At 37.0% G+C, this 19,681-nt stretch overlaps 1 protein-coding gene across 1 annotated transcript in view; it reads left to right on the top strand.

Moving 5' to 3' along the window:
* Positions 1-10,649, top strand: part of LOC120525796 (sulfotransferase 6B1-like) — a 48,546-nt gene extending 37,897 nt beyond the window's left edge. Inside the window, exons 5-7 of the mRNA XM_039748397.1 lie at positions 5,262-5,356; positions 5,817-5,973; positions 10,471-10,649. Of these exons, the coding sequence (XP_039604331.1) occupies positions 5,262-5,356; positions 5,817-5,973; positions 10,471-10,598 (380 nt within the window). The 3' untranslated portion in view covers positions 10,599-10,649. The remainder of the gene's footprint in view (positions 1-5,261; positions 5,357-5,816; positions 5,974-10,470) is intronic.
* The last annotated feature ends 9,032 nt before the right edge of the window (positions 10,650-19,681 follow it).

Here is a 19,681-nt window from a genome sequence, read left to right as displayed (position 1 = left end):
ATGGATCTTAACGTTTTCGGGTCCCCTGATACCGAAAACATTGATAACTTGATGATGGGTATATGTGTCTGTGTGTCACAGTTTCTTGAGGATGGAGTAGAGCTAAAATGGCTGGATGGAAAAATACCAAGCTCGAAACTTAAGCCTGTCATGAGATGACAATGTGCTGATTAGTTTTTCAGCCAAATCATGCAAGAAAAAGTGGTTCTTTAGAGGAACCCTCAAATATTGTAATTCTGCAATTAATTATGAATTCTTCTGAGCAATTGCTATCGTAATGACCTATTTTATGATCAGAAAGATCAGCATCAGAGTGCTAAAAAATTACTGAAATATAATAGAATATTCTGGGTAACATGGTTCCTAGGGTGCAAAGCCTACTGATGCTCACATCTGAATTTTTAGTTAGACTATGTTCCATTATTATAGTGCTAATACAGTGCATATCTTAAGGTGAACTCACTACAGAGTTATCATCCTAACACAGTGTCATAGAAAATGTTAGGACTAAAATTACATAGTCAAGAAAGACTGGCTATATTGTTGAAGAGGACTCGGGCACCAAATCTGTGTTATGTTTAGGGCATGAAATACTAAGGTGGCACACAACTGAATCCCCAAAAACAAGTACTGCCAAGCAAAGTGGGAGAATAAAGAGGATCAAAGCAGTTATGAATGGTGACGTTTGCCTGAGATGACGGAGGTGATCTAGACTTGTGTTGCTGAAACCACCAGATTCCAATGTCGCTGTCGTCTTGAGTACTAGTGTGGCTAAACCTCACTTGGCCCAGTCGGCGAGCAGCATGGCGTGGAGTTCATGTTGCTGAGTGAAGTAGAAGTGTGTCAATCTACTTTTGAGGAAGTCTTTTTTAGAAGGCCAGCTTTCTGTTCTCTGAGGTACATCTGTCTAGCAAGGAGTTGCTAAATCTGGTTCACGTCCTATGAGAGAGAGAGAGACAGAGAGAGAGGTTCCTTGTAAAGGTTCCTTTAAAAACGCAAAATGAATCTACACCTTCTTTGCTGAAATATCACTTTAAATTTAACTTGTTGGTTTGGAAAACCTATCAGCAAGACGGAATAGCTTTAATGAACACAATTTCGATATGGCCTTCTTTAAGCTCTTCCCATATTCTTAAAATGAACTGTTGTATTAGAAGTAAAATGCATTTTCAGCTTCATAGTAGGTTTAGGCATTGAGTAGTCTTTGTTAGAAATGTTGTTGTGAAATTCAAAGCAAAAATAAAGATAAAAATTGGGAAGACACAAAAGAAAGAAAACCTGCATTATATGATGTTTCTGTTCAAAGCTTGCATATTTTGGTTACATTTCTGTTAGTTTCCCATGTTATTACATGCATACATACAATCAGAAAACTGCATGCCACCTTATACCTAACTATTTGCAAGCAAATAATCTAATCTGTCTAACAGTTCTTTGTTCTAGATAGCTACTAAATAGTATTGATCCGCAAAATTCCATAGAATGTTTTTGTAACAAATTTGCTAGGTTTGCTCTGTATGGCTGGCTTAGGCAAACTTTTTTTTACCCAGCTCCCCATGATGCTTTGCAAGGTTACTGTCACATCACAGAACTGTAGTAGACAATCTTGGATGGAGTTTTTATTACCTGATTTGTGCTACCTGCTCGATTTGCATGATGGATGTGCAGAACTTTTATAAGTGTACCCCACCGAATATGGCACTGTCTAGTATATAACGCTGATCTCTTGCATCACAGGCTCTGTGGGTGTTAGTCAAAGTGAAAGGAGTTTGGGAGACATAAAGGGACAGATAAAAGACTTGGAGTACTGCAGACTTGGAGTACAATTTTATCTCAGGAAAGAAAGGTGGTACAGTGGTTAACATTGCTGTCTCATAGTTCAGGTATCATTTCTGGCCCCAATAATTGTTCCAGAATATTTCCTAACTTCCCTAGCTCTCAGAGTCCCTTTAAAGACCATTGCACTATTACAATCCATTTCAAACTACAGTAGCTCACGTTTTGCCTCCCGTGTTGACTTAAAGGCATTTTGCAAAGCAAAGTTTGTCACAGTTCCCGAACACTTCTGCAGTTTTGCCAAACTTGCAACAAAGTTAATTTTGTAGTGTTCGCTGATCTCTACTAACAAACTGACTCCTTCAATAAATACATTACAGGTAGAGTCTGAATTTCCATTATGTACAGTAATAGCTTATAGGGGATAGAAGAGTCTTTCATTAACTATTTAACCATCTGTAATTAAAATTCTATTCTGTTTAAGCAAATACTTATGTCAATTTTAACATTAACTGTTGAAGATTGGCTATTACAGTAAGCAAATGTCAACATGTCTATATGGCACACTTTTGTAGAAAATGTGTCATTTTTTTATGTTTATGTTGGTAAAATGACTACTTTATTCTTGTTTACTGCTTGTAACTTTTAAAACAGGGGTGTCCAAACCGCGGCCCAACAAGCAATTAAAACTGACATAAACAAATACAAAGTAATTTACTGTTTCTGATATAATAGTTGAAGTGTCTTTTGCCTCCAAGAAGTGAAAGAAAAGCCCATCCCGATGATTCATTATATTTTTGCATTGTGTTCATGCAGTTAGATGACTATATATATATAACATGATGTGTCGCTCGATACGTCGTTATATGGCAAGACAGTTGAATTGAGATTGAGTGTGTTTCTGCAAATTGAGTGAACAAAACAGAGTGGTTATTGATATATCTGTTTTTATCTTCTGTTGTAGCATAGTTGTTTTTTTTTAAAGACAAGTAAGTATATTTTCTTACTTCGTTATTGAGCCTTGCTTTCTATATTCTTACTGTTCTTTACTGAAAATAAATATCGTTTATTTCTATTATTATCCTAATCTTTGCCCTTACCAAATAAATAGTTTTCAAATTTTTCTAATTTCAGCATGGTCCCTATGTCTCAACAAAAGACTGTATCTAAAAAAAGAAAATATATCAATGAAAGAAGGTTATTCAATGAAAGATGAACAGAGGACTACTTTTTTGTTGAGATGAACAGTAAGGCACTCTGCGTAACCTGTCGTGATTCCATACCTGTCTTCAAAGAGTATAATTTGAAATGGCATTATGTGCAAAAACATGCTTCCAAATTTGATGCGTATCAAGGAATGTGTCGTAAAGACAGAGTAGAGGAACTGAAAAAAGGCCTCTCATCTCAACAAAATTGGTTTTAAAAAGTTACAACTCAGACAGAATCTGTTCTAAAAGCTAGTTATGTAATCGCAAATTTAATTGCCAAAAAAATAGAAACCATTTTCTGATGGCGAGTTTATTAAGGAATGCATGGAAAGCGTGGCAGATATACTTTGCCCTGATAATAAAGGCGATATTTCTAAAACTAGTTTATCTCATCAAACTATTGCCAGGAGAACTGACAAACTTGGGAAATCTATCAAAAACGATTTGAAAAATAAAGCTTGTAGTTTTAAATTTTATGCTTTGGAGATGGATGAAAGTACTGATGCTACTGATATGACAAAACAACATCTCTTGCCAACATATCTGGTATAGTTATGGGTGGTGCCCCAGCTATGATAGGTAAAAGAGAGGGGCTTATAAAATTATTAGAAGACGATGCTATTGCTGTCGAAAACTCTCGTTTGATGAAGTATCCATAATACAAAAAGAAAAGCTTTAAAAATGGATAATGTTATGCAAATCGTTGTCAAGACTATGGATTTTATAAGGGCCAGGGGACTGAATCATTGTCAATTCCAAGAATTTATCAGAAGTTTGGATGCTGACTATGGCGATATCATTTACTTTTCAGAAGTAAGGTGGCAGAGTCGAGGCCAGATGTTAGAAAGATTTTATGATGTACTTAATGAAATCAAATCGTTTATGGTATCAAAAGCAAAATCTGTGCCAGAACTTGACAACTCAGTTGCAGATTTAGCATTTTTTGTTGATTTGACTGCACATTTAAATGACACGCATCTTTGAGGTAAAGACCAAGTTATCAATACAATGTTTCAAACCATAAACATGTTCCAAATAAAACTAAAATTATCCATCCATCCATTTTCCAACCCGTTATATCCTAACTACAGGGTCACGAGGGTCAACTGGAGCCAATCTCAGCCAACACAGGGTGCAAGACAGGAAACAAACCCCGGGCAGGGCGCCAGCCCACTGCAGGGCGCATGCACACACACACCAAGCATGCACTAGGGACAATTTAGAACTGCCGATTCCCCTAACCTGCATGTTTTTGGACTGTGGGAGGAAACTAGAGTACCCGGAGGAAACACCCGCAGACACGGGGAGAACATGCAAACTCCATGCGGGGAGGACCTGGGAAGCGAACCCAGGTGTCCTAACTGCGAGGCAGAAGCACTACCCACTGCTCCACCAACTAAAATTATGGCAAGCACAAATAAATGCAAACAATTTTTTGCATTTCAACACATTGGCCAAACATAATCCTATAAATAGAAAAAATATGCAGCCTTACTTTTCGATTTGATACAAGAATTTGAAAACAGATTTCAGGATTTTCAGAAAAATAATCAAAATTTTTGTTACAGTTGATATAGATATGTTGCCAGCTAATTTTTTAAATGGAATGCATAGAGTTGCAATTTGACATTACACTTAAAGAGAAATTTAATCACGTCTCTTTCTTGGACTTTTATAAATCCTACCTGCCCAGAGACAAATATCCCTCGCTGTACAGTCGTACATTATTCATGTCATCACTTTTTGGAAGCTTGTACATTTGTGAACAACAATTTTCAAGAATGAAGCACACTAATAATAAAATTAGAACCAGAATATCCGATGAGCCCCTTGAGAACTCGTTTCAACTACTTCCATCAAATCAGATATTGATGCATTAGTTTCTCAAATTCTATGCCAAATATCACATTAATTTTATGATTTCTAGTTATCTTTGTATAAATAAAATTTATAATGAAAATATATTTATAAAATTTATAATAAAAATTATATAAAATAATAATTTAGACATGGACTTTTTAATTCATCAGCTGTCTGTAATGTTTGTACTTGAAATGTGGCCCAAAACATTTCTTTTTTTTCCAATGTGGCCCAGAATATTAAAAAGGTTTGATATCCCTGGTTTAAAACATACATTTCTAGGAGACATAAGCTGTGCTACCATACCGTTCGTGACATTCACAAGAATTGTTTTGCATTATAAGCTAATACTTCAATCAATATTGGCTTTGTGTGTTATTTTTTTTTCATTTTCCTGGTTCATTGTTGTCTTTGCAGTTTTCTACGGCTCCTACTTTGACTATATATCGGCTTGGAACAAGAAGGTCAATGATGAAAATGTACTTGTTGTAATCTATGAAGAGCTGAAAAAAGTAAGTACTCTTCCATTTTATTTGTTATTTTATTGTCTAAAGAAAAAGTATACATTTTATCATTAATGAATAGGAAACATTTAGACACCTTATAACCTTAAAAGGATTACACAAATGTTAATGCTGCCACTTCATAGATCCAGCATCCTTGGTCCAAACCCTCCATATTCTCTGTGTATGTATCAGTTTTCATTCCATTTCTAAAAGATTTGCATGTTAGATAAGTAGGCAGTCCTAAATTATCCTCATGAGGATGAGGGGGTCCTCAGAAGAACTGGCGGACCAAATAGTCGGTTCCTGCTTCATGTCCAGTACTACTAGGGCGGGGTCTGGTTTGCACAGTTTTGAGATTGTTTGTTATAAACTAAATGCCAATTTCATTGCCGCTCAAGTTGTTTTGGGCAAATCAATTATAAATGCAATAATAATTTTTTTTTTTTTCAATTTCATTTATTTCCAGAACATGGCAGAAGAAATTAAGAAAATTGCCAAATTTTTGAATTTCACACTTACTGAAGAGCAGATCCAATCAATCAGTAGTAAGAGTACATTTAAATCAATGAAGGAAAACTGTATGAATACTCATGGTATAATGGGGAATGTTATATTCAGGAAAGGTAAGAAACTTTTCCTTTGTTTCCTTTTTGGTTTTTTTTTCATGGTGTTGCATTTGTTAATACTGCTGTAAAAAATGTGCTGGGCATCCAAACTAGATTTCCACCCCTCTGTGTCCCTGTGAGTTTTCTCCAGGAATTCCTGCTTCCTCCAAATCCCAGACTTGTGTTGTGTTTAAATTACAGCCTGTATGTTGACGTGTGTAGTGTGTGGTGGTCCTTGCTGTGGATTCACTGCAACACAAAAAAAGTGTCCAATACCGTGCAAAAACTAAATTGAAAAAAGCAGGCTTTCAAAATGGATGAATGAAAGAAATGTCTGCTTACTGCCTTTGGCTGCATTCAAGCTGCATAATCAGCACAGTAACTTAAAAATGCAAGCTATATGTAATATGTTGTAAAAGTGATCATATTTACAACATGCCTTTTAAAGCAAGCTCATGGAACTCTGTTCTGTATTAAGAAAACAAAGATCTAATACAAATGTTAAACTTCACTGAACCCAACAGCAGTTAAATGAACCTTTAAAAATAGGAAAGATTTGTTGAAGACAAAAAAATGTAAATCAATATACAAAAAGTAGCATAAGTTGGAAAGTTTTTGAAGTGGCTGGTGTGTAGATAAATTAAAAGGGAAGGCCGGAGTGTTTGTCAGCTATCACTTTATGTTACATTATCTGACGGTCATTTATATCTTTCAGTTTGTTTGTTTTTTTTATCATACTATTTTTTATAAATTAGATTTTTTTATTAAGCAATAACAGGAACATGTCACAGAAACATGTTATCATATAGGTTTTCAGAAAAGAATTCTAGATTTACAAGAGAGGAACTATTACACACATACAGCATATAAACCCCCAAAAGAGAGACATTAATGGATAGAGTTTCAGACCGGAATGTAAATACTGACAAAAAAATTGCAAAACATATGTAAAGCATATCTGGGCCTTTAATATGGAGGAGCTGGTAATGTGGATCACTGAGCATAGCATTTGCAAGAGGTTTCATAGGAGCAGTACACACATTTAAGCTGTATATTTTGATGGTTAGGAGTTTTAGAAGAATTCCATGAAACATGGAGGTGAAGGGAAGAGCTTTTCAGAGTGTGGTGGGAAGCCCTGAACCCATTAAGTACAGACTGGTCTTTAAGGAGTAGTTTTGTTTATGCCTTTGAGTTAATACTAAGATATTTATGCAGATTGACTCAGAAACAATGGGTACATGATGGCTAATACCATGCAAACTTTAATTACAGTATGCAAATTATTATTAACAAATCCAAAAATCAAATGTTCTCTTAACTGTGCACTCATTCTACTCATTGAAGAGGGCTACACAAGAATAACTTTGATTATGTTAACAATCTTTCAAATAGAGTGGCTCTGTCCAATAAGTTCATTCAACCAGAGTGGTATTTTTATCTACAGGTATACCTCCATACAGTACCAATCAGAATCTCGGGTTCAGCCAGACATTTTAATATCTCAGTGTTCTGGTGATCTCTGCTGGATATCTTTCTGATTCCAGATTTGATCCTGGATGTCTTATTGAGAATATTGCTGTGTTCACATTTTGTTACAAGTAAACTTCAGCTTGGCACCTACTTTCCATTTTTGCACTACAGCAACAGTCTTCCTGCTAAATTAAAATTCATTTGTAAGCTCTTAGTCATGCATTTCCTTTAAGCATTAATTCTGCATAGTGTTATTTATTCTATATGGTATGATTTTTAACCATATTTCAATATCCATTTGGATGTTTACATTGAGAAAGAAAATGATGTGCATTTACTGTACGGGATAGCTATGGGCATATTAGGTCAATATAGTGTATGTTTATAGTGTTGCTATTTGTTATAACTTTTTGTTCATTTTGCTTTTTGAACAAATTGTAATTTAAAGTTTATGACTCTTCATGTCTATTATATTAGTAAAAATCTGCTGGTTTAAACATTTTAAATGCAACATAGTCTCTATATAGTCTTCAGTTTGTTGGTGTCCTGATATGTTGTCATTATTATGCAAAACGGCCAGTAATTTTATTCAATTCAATATCTTTGCATGTAATTCATTCTGCAGGAAAAAAAAAGCCATAGACCTCTGCCTCAGTGAACGTTCCAGTAATGTTTGGCAAGCTGTATATGCTTGACTTTGCTGTTTGACAGCATAGGCCTTTTTGGCTACCCTCTCAAACAACTTGTGATTATGTAGGTGATGTCTGATTGCAGTTCTGGAGACTTTCAGACCCCTAGACCCAATTAACATCTCCAGCTGTGATCCTAGGAGATTCTTTGGCCACTTTAACTATCCTTTTGACAGTGCATGAGGTCAATATAAACATATATCCTCTTCTAAGCCAACTGTTAACATCTACAGTTGCTTTAAATTTATTTATTAAATTCCTGATATTGGAAATGGGCATTTTTCAACCATTTAGCTCTTTTCATATTATTTCCTCATTTTGTGCAATTCAACAACCTTTTGTCACACATTAATACTGTGTTTTCAGGTTATTCCCATTGTGATGGATGACTAAAGAAATATGGCCTGTGTATAAGCTTATGTATGCCCCAGTGAAACAGGAAGTCATGGTTGACCATTTAATGTTCCTACTCACTCAGATTAATCTATAAAATTAAAATATGAATGGGAGCTAATAATTGAGGCACGAATATGTTTAAGAAAAATGTTTGTTTTATGATGAAACATTTTTTCTTTTTAATTACTGGTAACACTTTAGTTTAGGTACTGCAAAAATGCACCTATTACTCAATTACTCTTATGTAACAAGACCTTAACAAAGGCTTCTTTAGTTCTTCGTCACACTTCTAAAACATCAGTAGATAAGTTATTCATCTATGTGTTGTGTGGTAAAAAAAGGATTTGTAGGTCTTATTTACTCTGTCTATATTTAAAATCCTAAGCCTAAAAGTGCAACGATTTTGTGTAACAATTTTGTCACGTTTTTATGTTACGTTTTGTCATTGCTTATTTTAGAACCTACATATATATGTTTGGTATCATTCTTTTCAGAATTTATCGAACTTTAGTGTGATGTTGTTAGAACAATGCCCATCTCATTCGTTTGAATGCTATTGTCAGACACAGTTCCTGCGCTCTCAGCTCCAAGTGGGGTCGGAAATAAAAGACAAAGAGTAGAAGACAAAGTAGAATGTCCTAAAGAGGTTTAAAAACGTTGGCACGATACACATGCAGAGCAGGTTAGAGATTATGAAAGTGCTAAAATTTGAAGTCTCAAAAAACTGATAGTAAAGATTGCATTAGCGTTAGCACGCGGAATTAATTACTCAGTGAACAAACAGAACAACAAAAAGAGATTGAATATATGGACATAGGTGATATGACAAAAGCGTGTAGATATTGTTTGGCTTTAAAGTTTAAGTTGGAGATTTTTAGATCGTCTAATTCGTGTTACCATCAGGGAAAAGTAGTGTTTTTTCCCAATAAAGAGGCATATCTGCGAGAATTAAAAGATTTGTCGTTTGGTGAAAGTGAAATCCACATACACGAGCGGCAGAGATGCAAGTGGCGGGCACGAAGGGCAGGTCGGCGGGTTGGCAAGTGAAACGAGCACAGGGCAAAGCCTCCTAGTACTAAATATATAATATCAAGAGAAATGTGTTTCAGTTAAGCCACCTCAGGGCACTCCAAATTGAAGCTTTGCTAGTAGGTCACATTGATGAATACACACTTTACTAACTAATGTTGATAGTGTTATGAAGACTCAAAGAAGTGCATGTTAAGGTCTTGTTATACAGGGTGGCCCACGAAAAAGTGGCCCGCCTCCATCAAGATGACTGCATTACATGGTGAAGAGAAAAATGATCAAATTTGGTACTCACTTTTACAGAAGATGCTGAAAGTGATCTCCTTGTGCGTCAATACATCTCTATGCCGTACATGACCGTAGCTACCTATCCGGGTGCAGACGAAATGGGCCACCCTGTATAATAGTAAATGAGTAATAGATGCATTTTTGTTAGCTAAAGTGTTAACACAACTACTTTACTTCAGTTAAAGGTTACATTTTTCTTAATATTTTGAATGAGAATTAATAATAAAGACATTTTACAGTCGGTTTTCATTTTATTGACCAAGTATGACAATATTAGTTGAGTGCTCTGTATCAGGTGAAACACACTCTGCCAAACTCAGCAATATAGAAAGAGAAACTCTAAGTGTCTTTGCATCTAGTAACACAAATATATAACTGTGTCTGAGGAAGATTGTGTTTTGTGTAGCAGCAGCTAGCATTGACCATTGATAGATATGGTGTCATGAGAATTAGCTACTCTGTACTGACTGTGTTTGTGTGTGCCTGATAACAGGCTGGCATTCTATTAAGAGCTTCACACTCACAGAATAGGCTCTGCAAAGAAAACTAAATGAGATGAATCAATGTTATAAAGTTCTAAGAGCTAATCAGGTTGGTGTAGAATTAAGACTAATTATATAATACTGTTTTCACCGCAACTCAGGTGATATTGGTGACTGGAAAAACTGTTTCCCAGAAGAACATAGCAAGGCTATAGATGACAAATTTGAGAAGCACCTTGAAGGAACAAAGATTGGAGACCTTCTAAAATATGATGAATATTGTAAATGACTGTATAAAAAGGAAATTCTTCATATTGATCAATAAATTTTTTGGAAAAAAGACGACTCCTACTATGTTTTTAAACTACAATGTTATAATTTAAATAATACCATTCAAAATAAGCTGCTGTGCTTGTCATTATTTGTGAACTTTACATGCTGTTTACTGCATAATTATATTCATAAATATTGTTACTCTGGAACACATATGACTATAAACATTGTAATCTATAAGGCTTCAGGAAGTCAAATCCACATATAAAATTTCTAAAAACTACTTTTTCCTTTATATGGAGATGACTGAGCCTGAGCATCTCCAAAATGGCAGGTCTTGCCATGTTCCCAGTATGCAGTGGTTAATAAAAAGTGGTCCAAGGAAATAAAACTAGTGAATTGGCGACAGGGTCATGGATATCCATGTTGACCCCTGTCCTCTAGTGAAAGCTCCTACAATGGACACCTGAGCTTCAAAACTGAACTTTGGAGCAATGGGCAATGGGAGAAGGTGGCCTGCTCTGTTGAATCATGATTTCTTTTAGATCATGTGGACGGCCAGGTGTGTGTGCATCATTTACTTGGGAAAAGATAGCAGCAGGATTCACTATGGGAAGAAGGCAAGCCACAATGCAAAAATTGTTCAGGAATGGTTTGAGGAACATGACAAGTGTTGACTTGGCCTCCAAATTCCCCAGATCTCAATCATACTGAGCATCTGTGGGATGGGCTGGAAAAAAAGTTTGATCCATGGATGTTCCACTTCACAACTTGCAGGACTTCTTCTGCTAATGTCTTGGTGCCAAATACCATAGGACACCTTCAGAAGTCTTGTGGAGTCCATGCTTTGACAGGTCAGAGCTATTTTGACAGCACAAGGAGGACCATAACAATATTAGGCAAGTGGTTTCAGTGTTGTGGCTGATCAGTGTATATATATTGCGACCATTAAGGGGTGTTACAGAACCTCAAACTCCAGACAAGATAACATAGACACAAGTCCCAGGTTCAAAAGAACTTTTCTTAAACAGAATTCCTTGTATAGGCTTCATCTTGAACTTTACATTCATAAGCACAGTTACAATTCTCTTTTTCATCACTTCTCCCGGTAAACCATGTCCACCACCTCACAGCTCTGACTGCCTTTCTTAGGTGGAGCAACTTCTTTTATGGAGGACTCAGGAGTACTTCCAGTGTCATAGTGTTGGACGACAGAAGCACTTCCAGATAAAATGCAATTGCCACGAAACAGGTAGGTCTTCTCCCTGCAGCATCCCAGTGTAATGGACCAACAATATTCAACCTGACTTTCTCAAAAGGCAATTCCAAAATTGGCATGGAGGAGAACATGAAGGTTTATGCACAGAGATTATTTGATAGTCAGGGCAAGACTTACAAAACACATATCTTTACCCATATTTATCCAGTAAAACTGTTTCAAAATGCAATATTTTTCAGTGCCAAGGTGACCACATATGAATGGGCAAGAGGCAATACAGTCTACTTTTGGAAATGAGACAAAATTAACTGCTCTGTTCAATTAGATATCATATGGTATAAGCAACTTTTTTTATTATAAAGTGTGGAATTTTCAAAGCGTGTGCATCTTGCTTTCTATAGAGCATCTACCAAGCAAACCTGCTTAAATGCAAACTCCATGCCAGTGTCCATTTTACAACTGCAAAAAAATCCAGCCCATGCACTAGCCAGTACACCCTGAGTCTCATTCTAGAGAAAGAAAAGAGAAGAAAAATCCAGCTTACCTAACCTTCACTGGCAACACAGTAAAAGCTTAGTTAAAAAACATTTCTAAGAACGAAGCTCCTTTATAATGAAATCGGCATATAATGCGCTGTGGCAAAAGTGCACCTTCAAGTATCAGTCTGCTAGAGTACTTTGCTAGTTGTGTTGCTTCTTTATGCACAATAGTTGCTGCCTGCTCTTGATCTTGTGTGCTCTAGAATATGAAGTCATTACACATGTATGCTTAGTTATTTCTTATGTACCACAGCATTAATATTTTTTAGAAAGTAAAAAATATAATTTTTCCAGTTTATCACAAAAATGTAAAACAATATCTTCAGAAACTAAAATGCAGATTATAAAAGGGAACGAAGAAGGAAAAAAGAAACACTACATAGCAGAATCACTGGGGATAGCACCCAGCTGTGAAAGCATCTGGTGCAAAATGTGGAAGAGGGGGTGCAGATAGAAACCATTTAACTGAAAGGACTTCAGAGATGCTTCTCTACTCCAATAATCTGGGTGCTTGGCCACAGGCGAATCCCTTGAGAATGCTAACTTGAAGTCGCTCAGAGTTGGGGAAAGTGAGGCAGATGGTGTTGCTTCTGAGTCCAAGTGAGGTGTGAGGTGAAGCAGCAACATGAATGTCTAAGCAGAGAAAAAGACAGAGAAGAGTGTGTCGAACAGCATGGAAGAAGTTAGTATTAGCCATGCATGGCAGCAGCATTGTAAGGTGGCCAAGGAAGGAGATGACAAGTCGCACAAGTTGTTACATAAGTTGTTACAAAATTTCTTATAACAAACTAAAATCCAGGAAGGCATCTGTTCCATTTGTTAAGATATTATTGCAAATTTCTGAGACCCATAGCTTTTAAGAAAAATGCAGGTAAAAGTCCATCTGACTGTGAACAAACAGTCCCCAGCCCCTCTCTCAGGTACTTCAGGTTTTAGTAGAAAATCACCAAGGTGTTTAATTTTTTCTGCCTTTGGCTATAGTTCATCCAATCCAAAGTCTTATTCTAATATCCAAAAAAAAATGTGGCAAGTGGCATTGACACCATATACCATATGCTACAATTATTAGGAAAAATGTGTTTCACCATCAACATGTTACTTGCAGAGGCCATACAGCCTTCTAAAAAATCATATTTACTGTAAATAAAGCCACACCTAATAGCAAGCACATCAGATGTGTCTCAGTTAAATTGATTACCTTAATCTTAACTGAAAGCAATTCAAACCTTTAACATTATTGAAATTTAATTTATTAGGGAAAAAGGTAGAAGGAAGAATAACACATTAAAAAACAAACAACAAAATTAAACATTATTCCATGGTAATAACTAGCACAAAATAAACAGAAGCAAATGTGAAAAACAGAAACTTAAACAAAACTAAATCATTTGATTCTGTAAATATAAAGAAACACCAACACTTAACGTTTTAAGAAATAAGGAATTTCCAGAATAGCATAAATATTAGCCAAAAAAGTATATAGTTCAATAAGCCTAGGACTTCATCTTAAGCTCTAAATCAATAATTGGGAGCATAGCACCCAAAAAACAGAACAGATATGAACTCCAAATTCTAAACAATGCAAAAAAATGAGAAACTAGCTAAAAACATGTTCATGTTCCAGGTCCTCACCTACTCTGCCAGTGAAAGTTCAGTACTGGTACTGAAACAGGGCAATGGGCTTTGACGCTCTTAACACCCCAATATACCTGACTTCAATTATTATAACTGGTACAGCCCAAACTGAGATTGTAGCTATATTATAACATAGCTATAAACATTCAAAGAGCTATCCATGGTTTGTTTTCAAATGGAGATGGGTGTTGAAAACAGTAGGACAAAATTAGAATAACCAACAACAGGACAAAACTAATTTACAGTTATAAGTAAACTGATGTATTGTTCATCCTATTTTTTGCATCTATACGGTATATTTCGACAATATCAGGCAATTACAGGCTCCCTCAACTGACTCACTTTACATCTCTAATTAGGGGAACCCGCCTACAAGCCCAACTACAGTATATTTGTTACTGCCTTCCTCTGCACTGCAATTTTAAAATGGTAAACAGTATTACTTAAGATGTCAGTCATCCTACACTGTCACTTTTCTCCCTTGTCTATTCATTCACATTCATACTACTAGACTGAGAGCAAGTTTAATAAAACAAATCTTAAGGTCGTTCTACTGACTGACTGTTTCAACATCCTCTCATACTGGCAACTGTGTTTTTGTTTCTTGTATATGTGTGGCACACTCAAAAAAAAAAAGAGTGGCCACAATAGTTTTTTTTCTTTTATTAATGTAATAAATCACCAAAAGTGATGTTATTTAGGAAACAATGGGTTCCTCTTTTAGAGTGAACTGTGAAAACAAACTGTGGAATGGAGCCGTAATAAGTACGAATGTGTTTCACACTGAAATGGTTCCGTCAGGGTTGCCTTAAATGGCCGAACTTCAGCCCACCCCTCAGACGCAACTTGGACAATGGACTGAAAGCAGTGTGCTCTCATTGCTGCTTCACTTTATCTATATTCCACTGATAGAAGACTTCAGGGCCAAAGACCCGGATTACATCACCATTGAGAGCCAGTGGAGTTCAGTTCCAGACCTGGTTAACATAGCTCATCCTTTGGTGGAGGCAAAGCTCGTGTACACTTCGGGATTTGCTACTTTGTCATTTTTGTTGCTGTGGCCCACTTGCAGGGCACGTAACATATATAAATTTTATTTTAAAATGTACACATAATAACAATAATTTTTAGTAATGACGGGTCCTAACGTATTATCTCATCGAATGGTAGATAATGGTAGATAATGTAGAATCAACTGAATCATTAGAACATGAACAGGCATGGACAGGTTTGTGGCAAAGGAAATTTAACATAAGTATATGTGAAGTATCACTCTCATTTCAAGTACAAATGTTAGATTTAAATACATAATACGAGGTGTGAAACTTGGACTTACGCCTTGTAAGAAGGATCTGAGTGAGGTGGTAAAGTCTTCACTGTGCAAGATAGTATATCAACACTGGCTAAAGTTAGTTTAATTAGACTGATCAGTGCAGTCAAGGAAGATTATGATTAAGCTATATAACACACTAGTCTCATCTGGAGTACTAAGTACAGTTTGGTATTATAAAAACGCATAGAAAAAGTGCTGGAGAATGTCCAGAAGAGAGCTACTAGGCTAATTTGAGGACTGTGAGGTATGAGCTATGAGGAAAGGATGAAGAACATGAACCTTTTCAGTTTAAGCAAACAGTGATTATTAAGAGACATGATTGAAGTGTACAAAATTATGAAGGGATTAGTAAGGGAAATGCTGTTATTAAATATCTTTGACAACAGCAACATTGAGACACTGATGGAAACTTATTAAGTGTAAATTTTACGCAAACATTAAATCTGAATCTCCAAGTCTCCCAAGACAAGAAAAAAAAAAACAGATTCTGATATTTCTGCATTCCAACAACAGATTCAACCCCCCAAAACCCAACAGCAGGCACTCAGCAATCATCATCCTAAACCAGCCCTTCTTTCTGTTCTTTCTCTTCTTCATGTTGTGCCTTTCCTCACTAGAAAGTGTCTCGTTTAGAAACAAACGCAACTCAGAATCCTGTATTATTTAAGATAAATAAAAGATTGCTAGATAGATAGATAGATAGATAGATAGATAGATAGATAGATAGATAGATAGATAGATAGATAGATAGATAGATAGATAGATAGATAGATAGATCATAAGGCTATATTTTTATATAGTTACTCCCAAAGGGTAGTTTTATTGTTTCCTTCAAAAAACATCATTTTTATTTTCAACTACTATATTTTTCAACCAGGGTTGATTCATTTCTTGTACCTTATGTTGCCAGGAAAGGCTTTGGCTCCACACAAACTCTTAATTGGATTAAGTGGGGTTGAGAATGTACTATTAAAAATTAGATTTTGTAAAACTGTGATGTGCTTCCCTAGGAATGTTATGAATCTGACTGATGAAGAGCTCCTACAGCCAGACTTTTCAGACTGTGCCTTTATGAATGCATAATTTCCTTTCACAGAAATAATCCATTTGCTTCAATTGTGACCGTAAAAATACTTTTAAGGATTATATTCAAAATGCAATTTGATGCTGATTTCCTCTCTTCTAATAATGTTCACATTTTTCTATTTACATCTTAAATGTCTGACTAGCATCCCAATGACAATCCATTGCAGCCATCTACTGGTCAGATGTTCAAATACATCTATCTTTAGACCTAAACATATTACTGCCATAAGTTTAAAATCATTATCATTTAAAAACAAGATGGAGAACTATGATGAATTGCTATAATCTTTATTCTTCTGTTTTTACTATCCATAATGATAAAAAGCCAACACTCCTTCTGTGGCATTAACTGTGCTTAAACCTACACTTTCCCCAGATGTGTGTTTTATGTGTTTGGTACACATGTTTTGCCGTGTTTTGAGATGGGACCAGTCATAATGTGCCTAACGCTAAATATCTATTGTGTAAAATAAACTTTTTAACATCTGTGTTCTAAGATATTAGTGCCCCAAATTGAACTCCATAATGATTGCCTCTTCTTAATTTCTATGTGCCTGTATTGAGCCAGCTCAGAATAAAGCAGTTCTTTTCATCCATTGATTTCTTCAGTCTGTAGCATAGTCAAGCATGTGATTATTCTGCTGCTTTCCTAGTAGTCAATTTAAAGGAGACACTGGGGACAGTGTTTAAGTGTGAGAAGAAGAGCCAACCCCATGCCCATGTTATAAGTGGTCAGTGGCACTGTCCTAATTTTAAATAAATGATTGTGCTCCATTACGTGCAGGCTCTGATTGAGCACCAGTGTGTGTGAGTGCACTTTGCTCCAGGGACAGTTAGGGTACCTGGCTAATAGTGCATGCATGTGCGAATGCGATCGTCAGACAGGTGCCTCATTATTGCCTTGGAGGGAATGGCACGTTCTACCTGTGCCCAATTGGGAATGTCATATATAACGATAGCGTTTATGGCAGAGGGCGGAAACATCCAAAGAAAGATGCAGAAAAGATGAACTGATGGAGGTTAAAGAAAAGGGAAAAAGCAGCCAGCCAGTCAGCCATCCAGGAAGGGAAGTGAGCCAGTACATAAGAGAGGAGGCAAGCAGCCAGGAGGAGAGCCACTTCGTGGACCATGAGGCCGGTGCTCAGAGGTTGAAGAGGGCCACTCTGGCTGAGCAGCTCAGTGACCTGGTGCTCGCTCCTGCATATGTCTGGGGAGTGGCAGCAGGAGGTGAAGGAGCGAGATTCAGCTTGGATTGAGAGCCCTGCTATGAGCCATGGACAGCTGGACATCTCCTCTAATGAGAGGCCCATGTGGGATAAGCAGAGGAAACTTTGATTTTAAAGGGATGGACCGGGGATCGGTTTTTAGAAGAAACGTTTCCTGCCTAATTTCAACTTTGTGTTATAAATATTTATTTATTGGATTGATTTTAACCTTATCATTATCATTATCCATTATTTTTTGGGGATAATGATAAAGAACGTCACTATTTTAAGCGCTGTTTTGTTTTGGATTAATTTTAATAAAAGCATTGATTCGCCTTTACATCCACACCTTGTCTGGATGTATGTGTTCTCATTTGCCTGGCTTATTTTGGTTATGACTATTGATGGTGGCTGGTTCAAGAGGCTCCCAAACAGTAGTGGGGGCATGGAACCAACATGCCCTGTCACACCCCATTTAATACAGAGGAGGAATAGGGAATAATGGATAGTTGAAGGAAAAAGAAATTGTTGCCAATCTCAAGCAAGGTACAACAGGTTCCGATGACATGTGTCTTGCTCCTGGCTCAGTCACTAGTGACAGTATCTTCCAGGTGAGGGCCAGGTTATATACAACGGACAAGGGATCAGAGGAAGCAGGAGTGGAGGCAGGGTTTGGTATATTTAAATATTTTGTGACTGGTTGAGTTCTTCAGGTCAGGGGTTCAAAGTGGAAGCAATTATGTTGTAGCATAATATTCAAAATCTTCCCCTTTGTACTTTCTCTGAATCCCAAAAAACAAAAAGTATGCTAGCACAGGTGACCGTGGATGTGGAGTCACATATCCATTTATTTTTCCACAGTAAGGAAGTAGTCAGTCTTAAAGAAAATACAAGGTTCAAGGTTTCTTTATTTAGTTATGTTGAGAGGTTTACTTACCTTGGCAGTGACAGTCATGTCTCTGGTGACTCTTTCTATGAAGTCAGTACATGGATTGGGAGAGCATGGGGGGTCATAAGGTCGCTGGAAAGGGGTGTGTGGCTCTCCCGATATCTATGCAAAAGAACGAAGGTCCAAGTCTTTAGAGTCCTGGTGCTTCCTGTCTTGCTACAGTATATGGTTGCGAGATATGGATGCTATCCAGTGACCTGAGATGAAGACTGGACTCCTTTGGTACCGTGTCTCATGGAGAATCCTTGGGTACCGTTGGTTTGACTTTGTGTCGAATGAGCGGTTGTTCGTGGAGTTCCGAATGAGGCACATTACCTGCATTGTGAGGGAGTGTCAGTTACGGCACTACGGCCACGTGGCACCTTTCCCAGAGGGTGATCCGGCTTGTAAGATCCTCATTGTTGGGGACCCGAATGGCTGGACCTGGCCAAGGGGTCGCCGACGTAACACCTGGCTGTGACAGATAGAGGGTCATTTCCGGAGGATGGGACTAGACCGCGTGTCTGTCTTGGGGGTTGCAAGCTGGGATCCCAAGTTGTTGCATCATGTAGTGGGTGTGGCAATGCACTTTACCAGTGCATGCTCCCCAGCTTGACTTGAACTTGACTTGACACACGAAAACATGACCCCAGCCTAACATTTCCCATATGAGCTCCTCTTCCAATAGCCTCCGGCAGACATTCATTCTGTCACCTTCAACCTCATGAATGCTTTATCATAAGAAGTAAATACTGTTGAAGACTGCACTGACATTGGCTTGTGGCTATTCTTTGCTAAACCTGCAGACCTGTCTCTTCTTCACATCAGGCTGGTTCCACTTGAGCCCTGCTACACATACATATATACTGTACATACTAACATACATACACAAAAACACATTGACCATCTGGTGGAATTATATATAGAAGATATCTTCAACCACAGTGAATAAATGTCAAAACATGACAGTGTAACAGAGCAAATAAGTATAGAAGATATCTGCAATGTCAACAGTCCACTGTATAACAGAACGTGTAACTTTACATTAGCAAACTGCTAGACGAATCCATTGGGAATTTTGTTTACTCTGTTTACCTCACTGGCCTGTGACACCTGCATCTTACCACCACCTCCATAATCAACACTTGATTTGT

The sequence above is a fragment of the Polypterus senegalus genome, chromosome 3 (genome assembly GCF_016835505.1).
Source record: "Polypterus senegalus isolate Bchr_013 chromosome 3, ASM1683550v1, whole genome shotgun sequence".
NCBI lineage: Eukaryota > Metazoa > Chordata > Cladistia > Polypteriformes > Polypteridae > Polypterus > Polypterus senegalus.
The sequence above is the reverse complement of the archived record's forward strand: the minus strand, read 5'-3'. Positions and strand labels throughout refer to the sequence as shown.